At 41.7% G+C, this 25,978-nt stretch overlaps 1 protein-coding gene across 1 annotated transcript in view; it reads left to right on the top strand.

Moving 5' to 3' along the window:
• Positions 1 to 22,680: 22,680 nt before the first annotated feature.
• Positions 22,681 to 25,978, top strand: part of LOC308369418 (SH3 and multiple ankyrin repeat domains protein 2-like) — a gene marked incomplete at its 3' end in the record, with an annotated part of 86,672 nt that continues 83,374 nt past the window's right edge. Inside the window, exons 1-2 of the mRNA XM_080843840.1 lie at positions 22,681 to 22,893; positions 25,695 to 25,898. Coding sequence (XP_080699966.1) covers positions 22,690 to 22,893; positions 25,695 to 25,898 — 408 coding nt within the window. The 5' untranslated portion in view covers positions 22,681 to 22,689. The remainder of the gene's footprint in view (positions 22,894 to 25,694; positions 25,899 to 25,978) is intronic.

The raw sequence follows: 25,978 nt of genomic DNA, 5'->3' as shown, positions 1-25,978 counted from the left end.
TGGTAGGCCTATTTCAGGTTGAGATGGCAGGGATGTCAGTGTCTGTTTTCTACAGGTGCACTCTACGCTCCTCCTACTCAGCCAGAGCCCGTTACACAGGTGCGGTTTTAGAATAAGAGTGTGCCTAAGGCTCGTTTTGTCGTCGGTAGTCTCCGGCTGACAGTTGTAGTAGGTATGATGCTAAGCAAAATGTAGTGGCTGAGTACATTGAACTGCCTTTCGCTGTCAAACCGCGTCTCTTTGGAAAAAATATCTCCTCCGTCAGAAGAACCACCTCCTCTCACAAAACACCCGATTACCTACTGGAAGTTGGCATTTCCACCGTTGGTCAGTCGCGGCTGGCAACGCGAAGCGGATGAGGACTCTCCGTGGCTCAAACAATTCTCTTTAAGTACAGTACGCGGTCTAAAGTTAAGACAGGGACGGCGAAACTTCAAAGGTAAGAGCATAGTTGCAAAGTTACGATTGTTTGTTCCTCGTTTGAACGTTTTCTCTGTCTCATGAGAACTATGAAACAAGCACCCGACGGATTGTTTCTCAGAGACAGGTGTCCCTCGGTGTACTGTAATTTGAGTCCTTTCCCTCATTCTAGAAGGTCATATATAAAAGTAATATCTCTTCGTTAAAATAGGAGATGTATTCTCAAATTAATCAACGTTACGTGCTTACTGTGAATTACTTTTAAAGGACGCCTTTAAGATACTTGGTTGATGTTAAAGATTAGGCTATGGTTGAACAGTGTAGTACAAATGTGTGGGCTATGTTCGAGGACGTAGTCTGCCTGCAGTAGTATGCGCTGTTGAAATATTATTTTGTTGTTGTATTCTCACGCTCAAAAATGTTAATTATCTAAGATACCTGGATAAGCCACTCATACATAATCTGTTGTTTTAAATATATAACGTTAGCCACCACATTTTGCCATGCGCGCGCGAGTCTGAAGGCATATCGTGGAAGTTTCCTGTTTAACTTCTAATATACGCCAACTATAATGCATTGAGTTCCTTACACCTTGCAGTTTTCACTTTGCCTATTGAGAAACTTCTTACTCTCTGTAGATTAAAATGTACTGCAGCCAAAACATCTTCAAAGGAAGTCCTTTTGTGTACTCCTCTGTTCTCTAATCGAGGCACCCCCATGGGGAATCCTACATTACCATTCTGTAGGCTAGATTGCATTCGCAATCAAATGAAGTAAAGAAATGGCATTTCTGTTCTGCACAGGCTTCAACCACAGCCTCCCTAAGCCATTGTATGTATACACTCACTTGATGTCACACTCCTAATCACACACTGAGCCGATCCATTCATGCATCATATATGTATGTATATAAAATAATATATGATGATATATATAACAAAACTAAAAATATAGGCTATATATGTCATGTGTGCCACATCAATAGTAGGTTTTGTCAGTCATGAAAACGTCTGACTATTTGGCACAAGACATTACAATGAATGGTGTTACATTAGTGTATTAAGCCATCACTACCCAATGAGTTCACTTACTGAGACAACATCAGTGGTTTCATGGTGACCGTTATGAAGCCACAAAGTGTGCTATAGGGAATTTTCTATGTATAAAATGGACTGTGTAATGGATCTTAAACAAATGCACCACCGTCAGTGAAGTGAAAAGAAGAGAGATGAGCTCACTCTCCTCAAATGCTAGTAGCTCTCCTTTTGATCAGTAATGCACAGCTCTTCTCTGAATCAGTGTGACCTGTGCTCTGTCAGGTTGCAGTTGGTCTACATTAGTCAATCATGGATAGTCCTGCTGGTCAAAACTAGCAATAGCTCCTTCTTTCTGGGTCAGTGATTTGCATAGCTGTCAAGCAATTTTAGTGTGTTGGTGTGTAAGAACTGGGTATTAGATGCAGGGGTGTAATTAACCTCTGTCAGATCTGCAGAAGCACCTGTTTGGCATTGTGTATCAGTGACATGATAATTGTCTGTTCTAGAACTGTGCCGGTGAATGTTGGTGTGTACATGTATGTGTGCTTGGGTGGCATGTTATAACAATCTTCAGCTTTTGTGAGCGAGTGCTTTCCAGCTCACTGATCAACACCTCTGCTTATCGAACATTGGAAAAACCATTAATCCTCAATTTAGATGGTATAACGCCATGAACAAGTTGCTTTAACTAATCCATACCAATGTAATCAATAATGCTCAAAAGCAGAGGCGTGAGGGACACACTAGGGGTTGGGCAGAGCGGTTGATTATCCAGTATGTGTCCCATTCAGTAGCAGTGGGGGCAGCTCTATGAATTGAAATGTAGGATAATCACCCTCCCAAAGGGATGTCAGAGAAATTGTCTGTAAATTGTCTGTAAATTGTTTCGCACCCAAGATAAACTCAGATTAATTTGACGTGTTACTTTCTCACTCTCAAAAGGTGTTCAAAGATATTTTTTTATTCCTGCATTATGAATAATTGGCATATGCTCTAGTAGGCCATGCCTTTTGAAGCAGCTAATGTGTGACATGAATCCAATCTGGCAAATGTATAATCCAAAGTATCAGTACTTCCCATACACCTGAATGCTCACAGAATATTCAGGTAAACTGTGCAGCTGACCCTCACTGAGTCAACGCAGAGCTGGACCGTGGCTCCTAATGTGAATGCGGAAGACATATGACAGCCAAAAGTGAGGCTCTCAGGACGTCACGGTTCCTACACAACAGCCCGCGCCTCTGGGGACAGAGCTAGCTTGGCCCCTTCACCCCCTGTCTTCAAAGGGAAGATGGAAGAGTGTGAGGTGTCCAGCCTTGATCAAAGTCACCTAGGGTTGATCACACACCACTACGCCTAAAACCCTCTGGGCATACCTACAAAGCTGAGGAAGCTAAGGGCCGTTTATGCCAGCATGACATCAAGTATTTTCCGCCTTCTGAGTTGATATGTATTGTTGCAAGACAGAAGCATTGAGAGGTTTTGTGTTTCCTTTTGTGCAACACCAAGTGAGATGATGATCCATTATTCAGGCACAGCCCTATATATGACTCACTTCTGGTTAAAGCCTGCTTTTTAACTGCCTGTGTGTAGGCTCATGTGGATAGCTCAATGTTAGTAGCACACATGGGCAATCAAAGAGGATCTTACTCAGAATCAAGCAGAAGCTCAGACAGAAGGCTATCATAGTCATAGTGGAGGATTCGCACACATGGTGGACATTTACACACAGAGAAGGCTCGTATATTATGAACTTGGCCCTGTGCTTTTGGGCTCAAGAGGAAGTCCTGCTACATGTCAAAGCATGTGATCATCTTGGTTAGTACTACCAGTCTCTAAGGTGCACACTGAAATATTTAGCCTCCTTTTCATTTTTTAATAGTTAAGCACCATTGCATAATACATTGAATGTTGTGTTGCTATTTGAATGGATACTGTTGTTTTCTTCTTCAGTATTTATTGCACTGAAACATTTTAATTTCACGGAAGCCATTTAATCAGGGCACGTTATGATGAAGTGTCTTTGTTGAACCTGTGGTGTTTTTCTGTGCGTCTGGCACTTATCTTCCCCTCCCAAAAGCCCACACTCTTGGTGTCTTTTACCTCAGTGTGTGCCACTCTCATGCTTTTGCCAAAATCCAAGGGCTCTCTCACACATGCCACACGGTCCTTATGGATTTGGAAGCACGGACTAACATAGACTCCTCTGCGGCTGCATGCACATGGGGTGTGTCCCAACTGGCACTCTCATTCCATTACAGAGGCCTTATCTTGGCTGAACTGAACAGGTTACTTTAATGAGAATATGGAGTGTTGATTGTTCCCCAGTCATAAGTTGAGGATTGAAGCCAGGTGTGTTTCACTATGGGTTTCTCCCATCATTGTCATTTGAGAGGAGTAATCTCATTAAAGGGGCTAGATGTAAGCCTGACTAGCTGTTGGCTAGCGAGCAAAATTATTTGATACTCCCCTCCCCAAGGAGAATTGAGGGCAGTGTATTAGCCAACTATGTTTGCACACCCCTATCTCCTCTCCCTCCACAAAAGTAAACAAAAAGTGTGGCCAAGGTGGCGGAGGCTGAAGGTTACATGAAGTTTGAAAACATTTATACGACTGAAAGATATCTAGACCATTAGTGTGTCCATCAACATCAGTTCATTATACTTATATGTTACTTAGTCGAGGCAAACAGACCCTGTAGGTCGTCATTGAAGCACTCAAGCTTTTGAGCTAGCTGATAGTCTAACCATTAATGTTAACTGATGGGCCAACTAAGCTACTTGTTCATACTAACTACAGGATAGCCATGCTAACATGGGTCCGTTGGTAAATTCGTTCCATTGCTCCATGAATTAACAAGCACTTTGTCATTATTTAGCCTCTGAAATGGGATTTCAGCGATTAAAAACACCATTTCTTACAGTGGCTTGTACCAGTGAAGACATCCTTGCTTCACTTTACTGTTTTTGCTACATTAACTACTAACTAGCCATTACGTCGAAACGGCTTTCTTCCCATTCTGTTGCTATTTCTAATTCATTTTGAGTGTTTTAAACCAGAATTCTTATTTATAGCATTTTTAAAGATGTCATCTTGAAAGAGGGGTTCCCACTGTATCCTGTCGTCAGCGGTAATGTGAGCAATTGTTTAATGCTATGTGATTAATTATTTGTGATTTGATGGTCCAAAATAATGAGATTCAGTATTCAACTTAATAGAAACCTCAGAGTTGTTTGTCACACAGACTGAATGTCAACTGGGATTCTATCAATTATGTCAAAATGAATCTGTCCTGTCACCAAGCCCTGAATTCATAGACATCAGTGGTAGTATTTTTTGAAAACTCTGAAGATACAGTGATGGATGCATGACATATCTGACACTGATGTCTGGCTCAGGGGAGTTTTCAAAGGTAATTGTATGCATGCGGTGACATTCACCTATTGTGCATGGTGACAGTGGTTATTTGACTACATATTGCCCTGATTCTCAGATTGATGGGGGGGTGGGTGGTTTTGAACATCCCTGTCTGTAACAGCTTGCTCAGTTCAGTTTGACAATGTTTTAGAGTTGTACCTTAATCTGAACTAAGAGACTGTGTGAATCCATTAGCCTATTTGTGCTAATGTGTTTTTTGTATATTTATATGACCTATTTATTCATTTACAGTAAATCAATTACTTAACCGTTCAATGAGTTATACATCGATTTCTCTGGTGTAATATTTTTGGGTGATGTTTGACAGATCACTCATTTGGGTCAAATGATCACCTCACAGAATCAGTAATGAAACAGGTCATTATTTTTAATGAATGCACTGCAATGCTCATCTGGTTTGTGTGAAATTGTAATTGCTAACCAAAGGAATAAAACCAAATTAAGTATCTTCTATGTAATCTGTGGCTGTGACACTGTAATCACATGATTTATTTTGAAGTTGACATCCTCCTCTATCACTGTAGGTATCACTGATGCCTGTAAGAATGTCATGCTTGTTTAAAATGACATTAATGATAGCCCAATATTGAATGACAAATTATCTCTGTGGTATTGATCTGACAGATTAGATACAATATCAAGAAATGAGATCACATCTGTCGTGAGGTTTCAGGTAAGCCTAGTTTAAGATGAGGCATCTGATTACTCTATCTGATGCACACACCATGCCCAGCCCTCACCTCCACCACCACCTCTCCACATCTCCCACCCAAAGCCCCTAGGAGCTGTCTGAGTGCTGAGGCCTTGGCTCTAGATCGAGAGATATGCTGGGCACTACCCGTCTCCCTCTGCCATCTGTGCTCTCCGCTCTGCATCATCTAACTTATCAGTTGTCTTACACAGATAACATTCACATCTTTAGATCCACACCCACCTTATTTATGCTTGAGGAACACAGGCAATACATTAAGGTCTGTAAATGTTTGTTGTTCTGTATTTTTAGATACAAGCGCATAGAGGGTACATGCTAATCCAATGATCGATTCATTCAAGCAAACTGTGATGTGGTGTAAATTGCATGTAGTAGTTTCTGTGTCTATATGTTTCTTTGTTTGTTGTTACTTCATGCAGTGTTGTATGCTGGATCAAATCTTTAATATTGCTGGTTAAATGTAATGAAGTTAAGACCATACAGGAATGTTACATTAAACTGTCATTTATTGTATATCTGGTTATAGGGGGACTTCATTTTGCCTGTGAAAGGTAGAGTCACAACTTTACGTAAGATACAGAGTCTTAATTGGTGAAAGAATAACACTTCCAGATAATAAGATGTGTAAGACAGTCATTAAGAGATCCAGCACTGTGCTATGAAATTTGAACATCAGAACTTTGTCTACATTCTTACATTCTGCAGAACAGCTTTGTTGTTACACAGAGACTCTTGTGAAAAGGAGCAAAGCTTTTGAATGAAGTTTCATTCATTGAGTTTGAGTCAGTTTCTTTTGTACCTGTAATGAGATCACTTCGCAGACGACTTAGTTGATGACCATGGTTGATGTTCACTGTTCCTATGAAGACTGCTTACATTTCTAAGCGTTGGATTGCCCCTTGTAGTAGCTACAAAGATTTTCTATTTTTGGCTGTGGCTTGTGTAGACGATGAATTACAGCCGAAGGAGAGGGACTTTAGTTTTGTGAAAAGATAACACTTTGATGAAGAGAGAGAAAACTAAACTCAATAAGAAAAGATTGTCATTTATCTTTCTGCATTGATTTTTCTCATGTGGTTTCAGACAATATTCTGGCCACAGGTTGGTTTTTATCCTGAAGTATCTGAACACAGTGTTTCTGTGCTTCTTTTTGGCTGCTATCTCTACATTTTTTTTTTTTTACAAATCACATAAGGATAAGTAGCTAGGAAGTGGCCAGAATCTGAGTCTGTTTTTTATCTTGTAGCACCCTCTGTCCATCTCAGAGACTGTATTTTGTGTTTTTCCAATTTCACAGAAATTTCTGTTTATCATATTTACAGTTAGCCAGATGCTGACTCTAGCAGCAGCAGATTAGTTGCTTCTTATTTGTTGTGTGTCCAGATGGCTGCAGCGGAGAGTGAGATATCAGCTTTCCTAGGCTGGGATTAGAACAAGACAGGCAGCAAGGGGACGTGCAAGGATGAGAGGGAGAGAGAAAGTGGGAGAGGACTAAATCTGAATGGGTACCACTCTCTGGTCTTTATTCCCAGCCCACAGGGGCCGCAGGACATCTCTATTAGAGTCTACCACATGTCCACCTGCACACATAAGGGTGGAGAAGTGAACCGCTGCAAAAGATGGCAGCAAGAAGAGTGTCCATCAGGGAAGAAGGAACATGCCCTGAATTGGGCGTAATTGGATTGGCTTGCTTTGGCTCATGGCAGATGGAGCAATCTTCATTGGACCACCAGCCCGAATGACTGCTTCATGCTGTGTAGGAGCGTCTGTCTTTTTTTCTCCCTCTGTACGTCCCTCTCCTGCACTCAGCTGTAGAGCAACCAGGGGGTCACGACCTTTTAGGTAGTTGAAGCACCACCTATGTTCACTTACATTAGTTGACTTCCTTCCCTACATTAGTTGGCTTCCCATTCATGTCAGCCATTAATATGTTACCTGCATTAGTTTTTTGACAGTTCTAAAAAAGCAAGAGAAGTTGAACAGTTATGACTGGATTTTTAGCAAATTCAGCTAAGTATGGTAATATTCAAACATCCTCCAAATCCAGATACCCAGTCTACTCCTGGCATGTCTACTCCCAGAGCAGAAGAACTAAGTGGATGTGTAAAGGAGTGGGTGCATTAAGGAAAGATGGTTTTGAAAGCACCATGAACATTGTCAAATCGCTTTTCTGCCCTTTGGAGATATGTGGTATGCATGATGAAGCAGACAGATCTAAAAGATCAAATTCACTGCTTGTAATAAAGTGTAGTTATTTTTTCACTTTCTCCACAGGTAGTTAGCAGCCATAGCTTAGATATAGCTGCTATGTAGTTGACTAATCCAGTTTGATTCATATGTGGCGTACGTCACAAACACTAAGGTCTTGCTGAAATAGAAACAGAAATTCAAACTTGACAAACACGATTTTCCATGACTCTATCTGTATATCTTCTGCTAACACAGGTCCAAATGAATTCAGTATTCAGTTACTCAGTGTCTATATTTATATAGTGTAGTATATACTTATGGCCTGAGACTCATTATATTGTTACGGTATCAAGTTGCTCACGTGGCCAATTATTTGAATGACCTTTATTTTGAGGTGGCTGCATGAGTGTTCTACGTATTACTTAATATATTTGCAAATTGTAATTTACGCTCATTTTCCAGTGACCTGGAACAGATGCATAACACATTTGCACAACACTATCCCTGCATTGTGTCAACACCAGGTAAGACCAAGTCAAAGTCCCTTTGACACTCAATAGATTTATAAAAGCCATTGGGCTTTTAAGAAGCCAATTATCATTAATGAGCTGTTGGTTTTTCTTAACCTCCTGAAAAGGCCATTGCTATGCTTAGACTTGTTGTCGGTCACATGGGAACACAGAGTGAAAAAAGAAACTAAATACAAAGTTTGAATCTTTTCACACTCAAATGTCAAGGATGTTTCTTGGAATAAGTAGAGGAAATCAGTTCTGAAAATGTTTTTCTACTACCATAAGTCTTGAACATTGGCAAAGAAAAAAGCTTAATCAGTGCAGCGCTCTTATATTATCTATAACAATTAATAGTGATTATTCACAATCTTCCCACATCTTTACAATCCCCTAGTGAGACTTAATACAAATCGCAGTGATGCAATAGGCTTGTTTGCCCTCAATTATTTCTTGAGCACTGTTGATTTTGACCAAGTCAAAACAAACCAAGTTGTGCACCATTTCCATTATTATTAAAATGATCTAATCAGGTTTTTTTTCTATTTGTGGTTGTGTCTGTGGTACATTTGATTTGGTTTTGAATGTGTGATGAGTTGTAGAGGAAATTATTTGCAGCTAACCAATTGTAGGGGAAAGACGACTGGCGTTTATTTTAATTTTGGCCATGCAACCCCTCCGGATCTGTGACTATCAGGAAAGAGCTGAATCCCCATCATCAAAATGTCAAATTAAAATCAAATCAACGTATTTTAATGGCATACGTCATGTTAACATCTCCTATGACATGGACACATGATTAATATTAATAGCTTTCAAAATGAAGAACACTTGTCTTGCCTTGCTACCAGTCAAGTCTTTAAATTGACATTTGTTTATCACTGTTCTGACAAGTCTTTGTATGACTGTTGAGTGAGAGTGGGTGTGATACAGAGACTAGATGTGGACTTTTTTCTTTGAAATCTGTTGTGGAAATGGAATCTGAAAGGGCACTCATCACTCTTTTTTCCTTGTTGTAGAGTCACCAAGATTTCTAAGCCAACTTATATGGCTTCCATTTAGCCTCTAGGTACTTCTTCTCAATTAAGACAAGCGGAAGACTATGTTCACCATTTCAGCCTTGGCATGGCAGGACTGAATCAGCCAGATTTGAACAGATTTTGACTCTCACACAGGTGTACATTTGTTAGACACAGGTACTTTTATTTGTCTTTTTTTGTCTGAACTGTAAAGTTTACATGGGGACTTACTGTGTGTGAGAAACTTGAACAAGCTCAGGCAGGGTACGTCTACGCCCACCTGATACAGCTAATCAAAGACCTCTGACTCAACAACTGTGCTTTGTTCATGGGGTGCATCTTCCTCCTGCATGGCCAGTGTGATGATTTTAGTTATTTTGTATTGTTTGTGTGAAATACAAGCCCTATATTACACCCAGCCCCTGGAGCTTGGGGTGCAAATGTCAAGTTATATTGCCAACATCAGCAAAGGTGTTCAGTTCTTTATGCACCTTTGGCAAGCCTCAGTCATTGGGGAGCAATTGAACACCAGAGTCTGTATGAGTGTATTTTTTGTTGTTGTCAACTTTGACTGAGGTGAATGATGTGGATAGGAAATAGATGTTTGTACTCACAAGGGGTGGATAGAGTTCCATATAGCTGAAGTCAAATGTGAGTCAGCTAGAAGCAAAAAACACTTAACACTTCATTTTCTTTCACTCCACTGATTCTCCATTAGCGAGAGAATTGTGCCTATGATTCACACAGGCCTAACTACACATAATCATTAGTAAAGGGCATCGGGTGTGTTTTTTGAGTGAGGATAGGAGGATCCTCTGTTAATGCAGCTAAACAGCAATGCAATAAATATGTTGTTGCTTCAGCAGTTTCTAAATCCGTTATCCGTTACAACTCTTGAGTTTAAATACTTATGAGGCACTGGATGTCTAATTCAGTATATGTATTTTAACATTTTCCAAAGTGTATTAAGATGTGAAGGACATCTGTGGAATGCAATGGAATATTTCTTATCTACATAGTGTGTGTGTGTGTTTCCATGTCCACTACTTATCTATTTAATTTAGAGCTGTCATAAGCATGTGGATGTGATTATACATGTTATTATTATAATTTCATGTAAACCCACTGGAACATGGATAGTAGTTCAGCAAACAGAAAAGACCTAGAGTTTAGAGTGTGTAGAGTTAAAACTTACAAAATGAAGGTAGAGAAAAAGGGAAGGATGACACCCTTTGAAGAGTTGAAATGCTCCATTTAGTGCATCTCTATTTGGAGAATGTGCTCCACTGTGTGCTGCCCTATATACTACAGTGGCCTGAGAGAGAGAGAGAGAGAGAGAGAGAGAGGGAGAGAAAAGATACTCAAAATTAAATTGAGGTTGGTATGTGATCCTGGTGACTTATAGACATTTTCAGAAGTGAAGTTTCACACGTCTGAAGGAAAACATACACACACACACACACACACACACACACACACAAACACACATAAACAGTGTGTGCTTTGGAAAATGTTCGCAAGGCTTAGCGAAATGAAATAGCCTTGGAGAGAATTGATGTGGTAAGAAAGCAACCTGATTATTTAATCTTAATAGTGTTAAAGGTTGAATGGCATTGTGGGTAATGAGGCACTTATAATGGTGTAATGCCTGAAGAGTTTACACCACCCACAGTTCAGAAATATTTTCTGAGATTATTGATCAGTTAATTATCTCCAGAACCACGCAGGTTTTCAACCACCTAAAGTGTAGCATATTGAAGTGGATATAGACATTATAAAGCTGTGGTTGAATCTGCCCTGGGGTTCGTTGATTACAATGCCAAATGTCTCACATTCGCTGCCAGACTACGTCATCTGTGTGCAGTGCTGAAGTGAACTCATCCATGCTTTAACAAACAGTTGGCAAAATCACACGGCTCACTAATACAAGAAGAGCCTCTGCGACTCCTGTTATGAAATATGTGTTTGTAACGCACAAGCCTTTAGTGTGTGTCTTCAGTTCAGTTGTAACCACAGGGCAATGACAGAAAGACGTGTTTGCAGGGCACTGGTTTTTGATGCTGTCTTCCTTCTCCCCACATCCCCACTTGTGACAAAACTCAGACTGTGGAGCAGACACGCAGACTTGTGTCGTGGAAGGATTTTTCAAAGCCCTAAAATGGATTACATAAAGTATTATGAGGACTGTATATCTCTCAGCACATTCAGTCAGACAGTTACAAAATATTTCATTATATGTGCTTTGAGTGAAAAATGTGCTGTTTGAGTGATGAAAAGAGAAATCACAAGATCTGAAGTCTTTTTTCTTCTGCATGAATAATTATATGGAGACATGAACATTTTCCCTCCAGTCTGTCACTTCTCCGCCAGTGTAGACGGGTTATAGTGACGGGTGTCTCAATCAGCCTTAAATATTCCACGCAGAGTCCCTGTCAGTATTACATCACCTCAGATTATTTTGGGTTTAACCCGGTAAGGGCCCGAACATGAAGAACATGAAGCTGAAGCTACTGTCTCTTCAAGGACATGAGATTTAATGGGCTCTTTCCGATGCAGAATCTCAGATTTGGCTGGCCTCTCTATGCCATTCAGCTGAGATTTGAATCAGAGTCAATCATGGAATGGCAATGTGTGAAGTGTTTGTAATATGGCTGAAATGGGTACAATTTATAATAAACATATTCAAAATGTTCAGATGTTTTAAGTGATTAATGGATGCTTTAGTGCGTTATTATAGGGGCTATAACGCATTATTATATTGCATACAATATTTGGCTAAAACTGATTGTTTTTAGATGGACTGTGCTATAATTTCACTTGTTACTGTGCTTGTGTGGTTTTAGGACTGAGTATACTTTATTACACTTTGTTACTCAGTTGTGCAATTCGGCGATACTCTACCTGGATTTAAATTTGATCTGGAATGAAAATGAGTGCTAGGACCACACATCAAAAATCATGAGCAATTTTACTCATGAGAATATCAGATCTGGCAGCCTGGAGGAAATTAAGCGTATCCTCTTTCTTCTCATTCCTTTCATTTCCGGTGTCTCTTTAAAGCGTTTTTAGAGTACGCACTACGCAGTGTGCCAAAAAATATGAAGCGTGATCGCTCCATGGGTACCGCGGTACTCTGAATCCTATTGTGACTTTAAATGCACCCATAATCCTCTTGTGTCAGATGTTACTTCACAACAAGTGCCTCTCCTCCCTGTTGAGGGGCCACTGAGAGAGGGAGAGCACTAGAGGTGTTGCTGTGATGTCGCTGCTGCCCAGTTCCCCATCAGATACTTCAGTGTACTCAATGGATGATCACACTATAATCAAAGAATGGAGACTATTGTGCCTTTGCTCTTTGTCCTCGTGCTTTTTTTTTAACATCCTGTCATTATGATCTAATTCACTGTTTAAAATATGAGCTTCATCTTAGGTTAACAATTTGGGTTAATATTCAGATGGACAGATACAGTTGCTATTCAGTATAATATGCACTATGTGTCAGTTCATCTCACCCACCTTATAAATGTCCTGATCCTTGAAAGATTATGACAGCCTGATAATATAGATGCAGGGAGTGGCTGATATTGTTGTGCTGCTAGCCTTGTTTTCAGAAAGGATCAAATCATATAAACTGAAATGAGAGAATTGCTCATTTTTCAGCTGTGTGTGACCGTGAGCCCTCTTAACAGTTAGCTGATAATATAGGCTTTCTAGATTCTACTGGCTTCCAACAATCCTCCTCCACATGCATTTACAGTGGCCTTTTCATCCTCATATAGCCTACTGTAGTGTTTCATAAATATTCATCGATCACAGGGACAAACCCAGATGTATGATAACTAGGCCATATGTGCATAATTGAAGAATCCATTAAATTTGAATGGCATGTCTTCAGTGTGAAGTCTTCGCCCATGGCCTCGGTGGGTTGTTCGTGTGTTCTATAGATCCTGGTGAATTGCACCTGAACAGTGTTATTCCAAAGTCATTTGACTGGCATCTCCCTGACACCACAGTGTACGAGTACAGAACCTCCAGAGGTGTTTCCACCCTGAAGCTCATTAAGGTAGTCTTGTGCTGTCTCCTCTCCATCTCACATACTTTAATCTTCGTCTGTCTTTTGATCGTGGCACTGGAGAATACACAGCTTTGTGATGAGAGTGGAAGGGCTCCTCAAGCATAGAGGAGCTGGAGTGAGTGGCCCATGGAGATAAATGGAGATCACAAACCACAAATATTAAGCCTTCACATTCGTCTCACTTATCTCATGATTTGAAATGGATGACAGAAATATATTCTCGGTCGAGGACCACGGGTTATCAAGGGATAGAGGCATAGAGGCTGTAGATGAAATCATCATCGTTGGACTTTCTGTGCATTTACAATTGCTTAGTTGAAAATGTCACTAATTTAAGCTTGGTGGAGCACAGCACGGAGTTACAACACATTCGTTACTGAGACGCACATATTGTAAAAAGTGCAAAGTTATTCATGTTCAATTCATTTTTGGTCTTATTTGAAGCACCTATATTTTTATTAGAATTCATTCATTTGAATCTCCCTGGCCTGAGCACTGCTGGTAATGCCAATGAAAAAGTTCATCTTCATTTAGCTCTGTGGTTAGTAGTGAGTCATATCCCAACTGGACGTTGGATATTCCCCCTGAAATTGAGGAAGAAGAAACTATTGAGGAAAGGCAGCTTGTGGGTTAGCAGCAAATGGAAAACGTCTCTCTCTCTCTCTCTCTCTCTCTCTCTCTCTCTCTCTCTCTCTCTCTCTCTCTCTCTCTCTTTGTCTTTCTCTTTCTCCTCATTTTTCTTCCCCTTTCCTGCTGTATGACTAATGGTTTGTTTGCACTGCTGCTACACCACACTCAGCTCTGAATTAGTTATGAATTATAAACACAGCTTTGATCCAAACTCTGAGCTCTTACACGTTGAGCTCCTCACATTTTATTCTTGCCTAAAATAATTAACTTTGGTAACGCATCTCTTGAAAGAAGATTTTTCTTCAGGTTTGTTCCTTGATGGGACCATTGCATTGCCTGGATCCTTTTCTGGCCACACCACTTGTCAAGATGTCTGGTTACAGACAAGGAGAGGAAGAGGAGGGTGTTCTTTAACATTAGGCCTACATTTTGGGGTTTTCTGGATTTCTATTATTCTAGATTAGCATTCATAATCCACCATCCAATTATTTCATTGAAATACAACTCAGAGGCTGTAATTGGTACACTGAATTGATAGTGATTGTTGGCTCTTCTCAAAATGTAAGTAGGCAGAGCATCATGAATGGGTAGTAATTCCTTATTTAAAGCTTTTTTTTGCTCAGCATCCACGCTATAAACATGCCTTTGTGCATCCCAGAGCTATAGAGCTAGGCAAACAGGGAAGCCAACACTACACTAAAACACTAAAGGTTCTTCATCCGTTATGCTGCTTCACTCACCTCAACCCCCCACTTTTAAAGCCAATCAGAAGGCCGTCCTGCAGAGGCGGAGGATGCAGGCATGAGGAGAGGTGGTTTTTAACCTTGGACTCATCAGGAGGAAGCAGTTTCAAGAGGTGCAGCCCCCCAGGATGGGTCACCCTCCTATACGGAGAGAGAGAGAGAGAGTTCGGAGCCGACGCCCTCAACTAATCAGGGAGCGGCAGAATTTCAATGGCTCTTCGCGTCCTTGTTTGTTAGCTTTCCCTGATTCATCGCTCCCTCTGATTTCTCTCCCCATCAGTCCATCAGCGCTCTTTGTTGACTTGCCACCAACTTCATCTGGGGGATAAGGGAGCGTGTTGCTTGAGCTGATTGATTTGAAATGGTGTGTTTTGTTTTTCATGTTGATTGAGAAGTTCTCAGCAGGAACACTGTTTGAAGGACTTTTACCAACTTTCTTCCAGCACTTGGAAATCTTCTATTAGTTGTTTGGTGATGCATACCTCTTGATGTGATTCTCTCACGTTCTTTATTTGGCTTTGGCTTTGGGAGAACATAGCTGTTATGAGGTGTTATTGGCACTTCAAGTGAAATATATATTGAAATATAACATCATGTACTAGCTCACAGTAGTGTGCCATAAAATATATATCTTTAACATCAGGAAATAATATTTGGGTTGTTGAAGGGATATAATACCATGTTTTTTAAATTCAACAATAATTCCCTGCATTGTCTTAAATACAAACAGTATGAGCTGCTTTACATAGAAATGGCCTTGCTTGATTCATTGGGAGTGGGTTGGCTGTGTGATTCTGTAGGATGGACCAGACAGGGACTCCTCTTTGCAGGCCAGCATGCTGGGCCCGGTGCATGTGCATTGTCCTCTTGGACTGAAGGACAAAGGACTGTGGCCTGGCTAGGTGTTCAGCAGCTGGTGAGTTGCTGGCTCTAACCAGCTCAAATCCCTTTTGACCTTTTTACACTTCATTAGGCGTTGTGTGTGTGTGTTTATGTGTGATTCTATTAGACAATTCAGATTTTTGCAGAGTTTTGAGAATGGAACAATTCAGTCGCTCTTATCAGAGATCTGATGAGATGGAAAGACACGGACATTGTGAACCGGCACTTGTGATGATTGTAGCACTTGGCAACTTTGAAAAGATAAAAATCAGGATTCTTTGGAAAGAGGACAAATGAACTCTGATTAAATAATGTCCTCTTCAACCACTCACAGTGAGTTGAGCACAGTGGGAGCCTGTCAGACTCTGCTTGCAAAGTTGGAATTTATTTGTAGAATGCACCTATGTGACTTAGCATTTGGTTATATGATGGAGTTGTGTGTTGGTTTCTATGGTTTGGGGATGGTGTGTGTTGGTTTCTATGGTTTGAGGATGGAGTTGTGTGTTGGTTTCTATGGTTTGGGGATGGAGTTGTGTGTTGGTTTTGTATGGTTTGGGAATGGAGTTGTGTGTTGGTTTCTATGGTTTGAGTAAAGGGAGGCAAGAGAGGAGGGAGGAAGAAACTTGTGAAATCCTCAAATGCAAATAGAGATAGTTTTAAGAGGACTGCAGCTCAGCTCTTGTAAGACCAGCATTATTCCTCATCCACTAATCAGCCCTTGTACACAGACAGGATAAACCATGGCTCTTCTCTGGATGGGTGGGCCTTTGTGAGCCCATTCAGCCAGTTCAGGCTTTCTGATGGTCGTGTGGACTTCTCAGACCCCCCTCATAATTTCCACTGTTTCTCCACCTTACCCCACTGCACCACACACACACTCCCTCTCTCACTGTCTCTGCCCTGTACTAGCTGGATTAAAAGCACACACCGGTCCCTCCTTGTTTCAGCAATAATTGTGGCACTTTTTGCTCAAGTGACTTGGACAAAGGACGACCTCTAGGCTGTTGGGAGAACTCTGGTAGTTCTCTTTTGCCCTGTTTGCAACAAAGCCCTGAACATGAGTTTTATTGGTGTTTGGATGGCGGGGTGCCGCAGTGCGGCTTGCTGGCTTAGAGCTTTACACACGCTCTTAAAACGTCTTGCTCATTAAAACGCTGCCATTTCAGACTCCTTGGGGACACAACACACACACACCCCATTTTCACTCACACACGCTCCTGTTGCTTGGCAATCAGGGCAGCTTCAGAATGTCGGTAAATGACCTTTAACCTCTCACATTGTTACTGGCAGTAAGGTAGCTAGGACCTTAATTTACCTTGCAGCAGAAGACGTACACACACACACACACACACTCACACACACACACACGCCCACACACACTCATACACACACACACACACACCCATACACACACACACACACACACACACACACACAGCCATACTCTCACACACACACACACCCACACACACACACATAAACACACTCACACATACGCACACTCACACTCACACTCACACTCACACTTACACACACACACACACACACACACACACACACACAGACACACACACACATACATACATACACACACACACACACACACACACACACACACACACACACACACACACATACACACACACTCACACGCAAACACCCACACATATATTAAGTCACGCAAATATGCTCACACACTAACATACACTCTTTTTTCTGTTCATTAAAACATACATATTTCACACAAATATTTAAAAATCAGTTATGAAGCATACGAAGGCTGATAGTTTTTGAGTGCTCACGGGAACCATTTGGCACTTTAAATAAAGGTCATTAAAGGTCTTGCTCTCTGCCGAGGGGCTGACATTACACTCAAATTAGTCAAGAGAGAGAAAGGGGGAGAGAAGTTGATACCGAAAATATGAGAGGACTTGGAAGATGCAGTGACAGAGACTGGGAATTATCCATAAAGTAAAATAAATCACTACTAATTAGAAAAAAGATACCAGATACATTATTGATGGGCTGATGTCTGAAGGAGTCAACTGAAAATACAACTACAACTACAACTACAAATTGTGAGGGATAGAAAAGGCTCACATTGATCATTGTTTCTGTCAGAAAGGTGAAACTGCTGTGTTGAACAGTAACAGTAGAGATGCAGCATTAGTTTGTTCAGGACTGGAACAGCCTTGGTATTTTACTGGCTGTATTCAATGGTATTGCTCCTTAAAGCTCATTAGGTAATTAGATCTCATTTATGACAGACCTCACCTGCCTCTTTATTTCACCATCACATCTTTCTGCTATGTTTCCCCCTGTATTGTATCTGAATGTCTTTCTTTGATATGAGAAATGAGATGGCTGTCCATTATATTCCTGTCTAATCAGAAGAATAGAAGTAAGGACCATAGTGAAGTTGAGCAGTAGACCACAGAATGTTAGTGAATGCTGTGGACTTCCTGAGCAGCCTGTGTGTTTCAATAAGCACAATAGTCATTTTCTTTAAAGAATCTCCTAAACATTACTGGCACGTTGTTTGGTTGATCTCTTCCTGTCTGTGTAAACTGACTTGTTAAACTGTGCGCCGGTTGTAAATTTCACTGTGCTGGTAAATGTCGCTGTAACTGCCAGAGCTGACCTTTTTCTGTCAGTAAATACACCAGGACCCATTTGTACAACCTTTCAGTGTTACTCAGATTTCTTATTTAGCCTGGAGAAAAGGCAGCTAGAAATGCCGTGCTGAGCAGCCAAAGGGATTCATAAAGGACATTACAATGGGAGCGTACTTGGAGGCGATATCAGCACATCAGTCATTGTGTTTATGTGAGGTTGAATACCGTTTGAACATTACTGGAGGTGATTCGTCCATCTGCCACCCTTACGGCCCATTACATCAGTCCATATCAACTCGGATCTTAGCATTTCACATATGGGTACAGGTGTATTCATGAGAGATGTGCTGTTTGTACAACCCCATGGCCTATTTTACAGCCTCTGACATGAGGAGGGGAATCTGTACGGCGTGTTGATTACAATTCATACATTTCTATAGAAAATGTAGAAATGGTCAAGAAACAGATGCACGGATGTCCCTCTGCACACAGACTGCTGGACTGTGAAGTGTTGCATTAGAGATTGTGTGGTGGAGTGTGTGGGTTTCCTCATATGAGAGATTTTGTGGAGGCGTGTGTGAGTTTCCTCATATGTGTTAGAGATTGTGTGGTGGAGTATGTGGGTTTCCTCATATGTAGGACATGCTGCAGACATGCTTGTATTTGTTTCTCATGTGCAGTGCTACATGTGACCTATTTCAGTATTCTAGTTTACACCCAGTTATAGTCTACACTATTCACAGGGCAGTGAGGGGCAATAGTTAAAGGGTAGAGGGCATTCTTTGACAAAGGATTCCTTCCAAGTGTTCAGTGTCTGAAGTAGATCTAAAGTACATCTAGCCAAGTTATACTAGGGGGCATAACCCTAATTGTATAGGAGAGGAAAACCTGTCTCTTTTATATCCAAATCTGTGACTTTCTTGACATCACCTGCTGCTGAAAATCTGTCATAGCATTAACACAGACACATAGATAGATCAGAAAGAGAGAAAGGAACCATGTATGTACTCAAGATATACTGACTCTGGCAACCACAAGCTTTAGCATCCTTGCTAGCATGTATGCCTCCTGGGCCTGATATATGTTTCTCTCTTCCAGTGCAGGACAACACTTCTCACAACTCAAGAAGCACACAAACACTCAAAAAGAAAACACCAAAAAGAGAAACTTGTGATGAATTTTTTTAGATCTCATCGAGTCAGGTTATTGACTTCTCAGTTTTGTTCAGCTTCGTCTCTATAAGAGGACAATTGGCTGAGGAATTTCACCCATGGGATCCAAATAAAGGAGTCACATACAGAAGAATGCAGTGCCAAAAGTTGGCCTTTCTCAGAGATCTAATTAACTCCTGAAGTCCTTTTCACAAAACCCTATTGTTACTGTACTCGAGAGCTGATCAATCAAGGAGGGGAGGCTGCACTGTGTTTTCAGAAACATATACACACACATACACACTTTTTCGATCACAATCAAATTGTGTTTGAAGGAATCGTTAAACCAGGGCTTTCATACACCTAAGGCTTTTGTTGTCATGGGGATTTGTTACTCCTAGGAGTACACAATTGAATGCTTTCCTGTCATCACTTTGTGTGCCTGCAGCTCTGTTGGTGAAAGCTCTCTTCCAAGATTTACTCATAGAATCATTGAAGCCTAGAGCTCGTTGAGTTAGAAGAAACATTACTTTGGACATACAGTACGTCCAAACAGCCACCTGTTCTTTCTTTGCAGAAGCATTTGGCTGCGCGGGAGACCTACTGTACAATAAGGAGTGATATAAAAACCGCCACAAGGAAAATTTGCACACCTTGACTCGCTAATTAATGAAAGACATGCTCCGAATCTACTTTGATTAAAAGATTGTGTATTAATGAGCTGCATGGTAAATGTTTTTTACATACATTTACATGTAACACATGCTTTATCTGAACGCTAATGAAGTTATTCAATGTCTCCGGTTCATTGAAAAAAGAATATGTTCAGACTTCATCTCCGGTTCATTGAAAGAAGAATATGTTCAGACTTCATCTCCGGTTCATTGAAAGAAGAATATGTTCAGACTTCATCTCCGGCTCATTGAAAGAATAATATTTTCAGTCTTCATTGTTTGGCATCTGTTTCAGCAGCAGAAGGTTCAGTGGAGCTATAAGTGGAGGAACTTCACACACAGTATATAGGCCACCCAAGTGTTTTATGCAAGCATCATTTTAGATAGTTAAAGCCTGCCTAGCTTAAAGTTCCCTGGAGGTCACTGTAATGCATTTATGTTGTTTTGAAGAAAAAAAACACATACAAAACCGATTCCCTTGTTACCATGTCAACATATGCCTTATTGAGTCCATGCAACTCCCTCTTGCTCCCTCACTCTGTCTCTAAACTGCGTGCTGAAATTGATTTTGTGATTAGGCACCACATGCATACTGTATGTGGCTACAAACACACTTTTGCCGTGCCCCTGCTAAAATGAGTAAAAAATTAAATGACTAAGAGAATAAGTGTTTTCTTGATGTGCGATTAGTCAGTTGTCAGCCTGATTGAGGGCATAATGGTGATGAAGTGACTAAAGCAGTCATTTGGAAAACCTCCAATTCACATTTGGGGTTTGAAGTAGCTGGCTGCACAGATAGAGCCAGACCCTCAACAGTGGGATAAAAGGGACCACAGGAAAGTTACAGAAAAAGCTGAAAACTGCACCAGAGTGGGTGTTTGTGTCGCACCCTTACACCCTCCGCCAGCCCCAGCTCCATGCATAATGAGCTGGAATGCTCTGGCATTGTGTGCCCTAAACTCCCTCAGGAAGTGGAGTATATTTATTTCCTGCCCAGTAGTAGAGTGCAGTTAAATTGGAAAGGCATTGCCGTGGAAACAAGCCTTGCATGTTAGTATGGGGTCTTTAGCCACTAAAGATAGCATCCAGATACCCTTTGCTCTTGTACCAAAGCTGAGGTCAAGCCATGGTGGTGTATTGCTTTGGTCATGACCCTCTGCAGAAAAAGCACCCACATTGATGACAGCAGCCCTAGCTAACACGCTGAACCCTGGGTTTCACAGCCAGAAATTAAGTGCTGGAGCTCCAGGCCGAGTGGCGTGGCTCCTCCTCTGGGCCCCGGGACCCTCTAAAGGGATGTCGTTACGCAGCCATTATCATTAAAGCTCCGGGACCCAGGGGCACACAAGTTTGCCGTGTTTTCCAGGTCATCTTGTCTCTGTAATGTTTCTGCACACACATCACAGAGATGAGAGAAAGAACGAGTGAATGAGCGAGCGAGGGAGGGAGACCAAAGTTAAGCAGAATCTTCCGTACATGATAAATGAGAGCTGAAATAAATGAGGACAGGCCTCGGGTCTACACAGGCACAGGAACGCTGTCCCAGCCTCCTTCGGCAGCGCCAGACACAGGTACAAAGCACTCTCTTGTCGAAGATATAGGTGATTTGGGAGGCAAATGAGGAGGTCTTCATTTATCCTTGTCACACTTGTCTTCCAGGTAGCATTTTAGTGCAGTTCTGCACAGCTGCTCTGTGAGCTTGGGTGAGGCCAGGAGTGAGTGAGGACTGCCCTGAGCCTGGAGCTGTCCAGGGTCCTCAAGCTGCTTCAGAATCTAACGATTCCCATTCAGAGTGGGAAGAAAATGCAGTCACTTTTACAAGTTTCCTTTTGAGGCTGTAATACTGTTGAAGACAGTGCTCTGACTATTATGGGAATCTATCCTTTGGTAAAATGCCTCAAGTCATCTTCCATTCTTTCTTTGTACCTTTTTAAAATATATAAGATAAAAGAAATAACCCCTTTGAGCATAAACTGTGTTGTTTTATCAGGCTATAGACCTATTGCAGGGAACACTGCAAAATGTCAGATGCCATTTCAGTGCAGCTTGTTCATTACAGGTTTTGAAGTGAAAAATTCAAACACCAGACCCAATAGAAGAGAATGATGTATATGTCAGGACCAAATCAGACCAAAATCAGTGGCAGGGCCAGGAGTCATGAGCCTCAAGTACCTCTGTGTGAAAGACCTTCCCTGGCCCTGACACCTTATTACCCCAGGGGATTGTGTGACACCTTATTACCCCAGGGGATTGTGTGTTTTAGTCCGTTTATTGCTCTCTGTATTACTCACTCCCCAGTCCTCCTGGAGTGAAAATGGCAGAAAGAAAAAGTGAAACAACCTCTATTTTCTTTTAGCCTGGTAGGAACCCGACGGTAGATCTGTCACAACGAAGAGATGCATCAACAGTGTTAGCCTTGCCCATTTTTGTTAGATTTTGTAGATATTTGTCTTCCTGGAATGGATAGTGCAATAATAGGAAGCTATGTTATATCCATTTCCAGTGAAGTTATAAAATCGCCTGTCTCATACTAAGGATGGCTCCCATAATGATTGTGTTTTCCTCTGCAGGGGAATCGGAGTGGCCGGCTGACTATGCCCCGGAGCCCTACGTCAAGTGAGGATGAGATGGCCCAGAGCTTTTCAGACTACTCCGAGGAATCCGGCTCCGACAGCTCCAAAGAGGAGACCATCTACGAGACCATAAGAGCAACCGCCGAGAGACCGTCCAGCCGAATGGAGGACATCCACATCAACTCTCTGGTCATCAGAGTGATCATTCCAGACCTGCAACAGACCGTAAGAGGCCTATGCTCATTTATACTGAGCTGGAGGCGGATGTGTTTGAGTGTTTGTGCACTTGTTGCCATTACCTTGTTTGGCTTTGGGTATGTATTAATCAATCAAAACTCTTGGCAGATCTCGAATTGACGAAGTTGTCATACCCTCATCCGGTTCAAAGAGCGTTTATGTGCTTGTGAGTGTGTCTTCTGCTGAGGATAATTGCGAGCGCATCTAGACAGGTCTTTATCTCATTAAGCCTGCTACATTGTTAGGATTTCACGAAGGTCCCCTAGCATCTCCCACACTCCTGATTTACCTTCATGGTTAAAACATGAGGGTAGCCCTTTGCTGGTTGTGCCGTTAGGCTGTCACAACCGAGAATTAAGCTGTTTGGATGAGCGCGCTGCGTGGGTGACATTTCAGCGTGGTAAGGGGGGATTGATGTATGGAGCCCATTGGTTGTCCCAGGGGAAAGGTTTTGTCCATGCCTCTGTAGGTGATTCTAACTGCAGCTTAATGAAGGGTTAAGGTTCACAGCATCACCTCTTCTCGGTAGAAGCCAACAAATGGAGCAAGAAACGAAGCAAAACATGATTACCCACATTTATTACAAATAAGGAGAAGGCAGCAGAGGCGGAAAAGAAGGTGATTAATGAACCTGAAAAGCCAGTCTGGTACCTCTTCAACAGACAACATGCATGGACAAAAGGAATCAAATGAAGAATAGTCCATGCTTGTTTTTTTTTAACACATTTACCCACACGTTAAGAATAAGTGACAGTGATTGTCAGCCAGATGAGAAGAAGGCACAGCATGCTTTTATCCACAGGTTTTGTCACGATGCATAACAAACCGACGGGTGTTACAGACAGCCTTCAGATTTCTTGTATAGAGTACAGTCTTTAATGTTCACAGAATTCAACAGGGCTTCAAACAGACTGAGAGAGATGAGAGGATTCACACAGTATCTCCCAGCAACCACCCGCTGACCAGTCGAAGCAATGAAAATCAGCCCATGGAGAAAACAAGGGCATTTACATATTTCTTACTGTGTCCTCTGTTTTCTCACTTTGTGTTGTCGACACACAGAATAACATGCGACAAATAAAATAATTTAAGACTGTCGATTCTGTTTGCATGTGGTCTAAGTCTTCTATAATCCTCAGCACCTGCGAGAATAATTTCCTGTATACATCATTGTTTTGTATTAGCTGTGTTCATGGGCCATAAGTTTAAAACACTCACACGCCCACACAAAAAGAAATATTGGTCAATTATTTGGTGTGTGCTCTCCTCTGCATACAGTGCATGACTATGTGAAGCAAGGGGACTTTATGTTGACCGCTTGGATGCAAACATCCAACGACCCAATTCCTGGATGAGTTCAGTCAGCGAGATTGATGACAGTATTTACACCATAGTGTTTTGTTCTCTTTTATTTATACAATTTTCATAATGTTACCAAATAACAAGTGTTATTTTATTATTATTTAATCAGACAGGATTAGAACAACAAAGAAATGCAGGTTATTTGATGCATCTAGAATGTGCATCTATATATTAGAGGATTAGATATGCAAATGCACAGTCATCTCTGCTATTATTGTTCTCCATGTATGGTGATGCATATTCCCATGCATCCTTCTCCCTCTCTTATTCTAGTCTGTCTCTTGAGATTCATTCCTGAAGGATTTATCTTGTTTATTACTGGCCTGGAAGGCATTCCAAAGTGAATGAAGTGAAGTCAATGGGAGTAGCACCACTGTCTAATTACATGTTCAGAAGAGCTGATGTTTGGAGTGGAGTTCTACAGGGCATGGGGGTCCTCTACACCTGACGGCTAGTCCCAGATGAAGAGGAGGGGCAGACAGGAAAACAAACATGCTTTGCCTGTAAACAGTACATGAGTGTAGGATTCTGCACACAGCACTAGCAAGAGACAAGGTCGGTTTTATTGGGTTTATTCCCATCATTACACATTTCAAAATGGCAACATAAATAAAAGTCTCTAATTTGTTGCTTGCACACAGACGTGATGTCTGACTATAGCCAATTTAATTTTTTTAGTTATCAAAGCCAGTGCAGAAATGGTATGAAATATTCCACCTTAAAGGTTTTGACCACAGAAGGTTAATGTATGAAATATCCCCCCTTAAAGGTTTTGACCACAGAAGGCTGAGGTGGGCTGCCTAGTGTCCCTCCTGCTGAGCGGCAGTGATGACACGGGCGAGGGGATAATAACAGTGAGCACATAAAAAAGAACATATTTCCGAACTCTCCACTGAAATGCCAGACATCTGCTCGGCCTCTCCGTCCTTCTGCTTTCCCTCTCTCGCACAGCCAGCCATGGGATTAAGGTTTACAGCATTCAGTGGCTGTGATTTTTAAGTTTTTTTTTCTTTCACACATTGCCCACACATTCACACATAACCAGGGTACAGAAATCCACTATCATCAGCTGTGCAGAATGGAAAGCCACAGTCCTTGGGCCTAATCCTCTATTATGTGGTGTTAGTGCACGGTGCATTTGGATGCTTGTGTCAGTAATCTGCCACGCTGCAGGAGAGGCATTAGGGCAATAGAAGAATATAAAAACAATGGATGACTAAATAACAGATTATAATTGCATGCTTGTTTATCTCCTCTTGAGCAAGTGATGCTTGTGTTGCTCCCGTGCCCAAATCGGTTTACAGTGGGGAGAATAGCTAAAGGTGTGCTGGCTGTCATACTGCCATCGATTCCCGTTGCCAAATCAGGCGAGTGTAACCCCCCACCTCCTCCCCCTCCCCCACCTGTTTCTCCTCCCCTCTCAACAGAAATGTATGAGGTTCAACCCTGATGCCACTGTGTGGGTTGCCAAGCAACGGATCCTGTGCACATTGAGTCAGAGCTTAAAGGACGTCCTGAACTACGGCCTCTTCCAGCCGGCGAGCAATGGACGTGATGGCAAGTTCCTGGATGAGGAACGCCTCCTCCGGGAGTATCCCCAGCCAATCAGCAAAGGGGTCCCATCCCTGGAGGTACAGTGGACCCAAACCACATATGCGCCACCAGCGGAAATGTACCAAATGTTCTGGATTTCACAGAGCAATACACACAC

The sequence above is a fragment of the Sprattus sprattus genome, assembly GCF_963457725.1.
Source record: "Sprattus sprattus genome assembly, chromosome: 8".
NCBI lineage: Eukaryota > Metazoa > Chordata > Actinopteri > Clupeiformes > Clupeidae > Sprattus > Sprattus sprattus.
The sequence above is the reverse complement of the archived record's forward strand: the minus strand, read 5'-3'. Positions and strand labels throughout refer to the sequence as shown.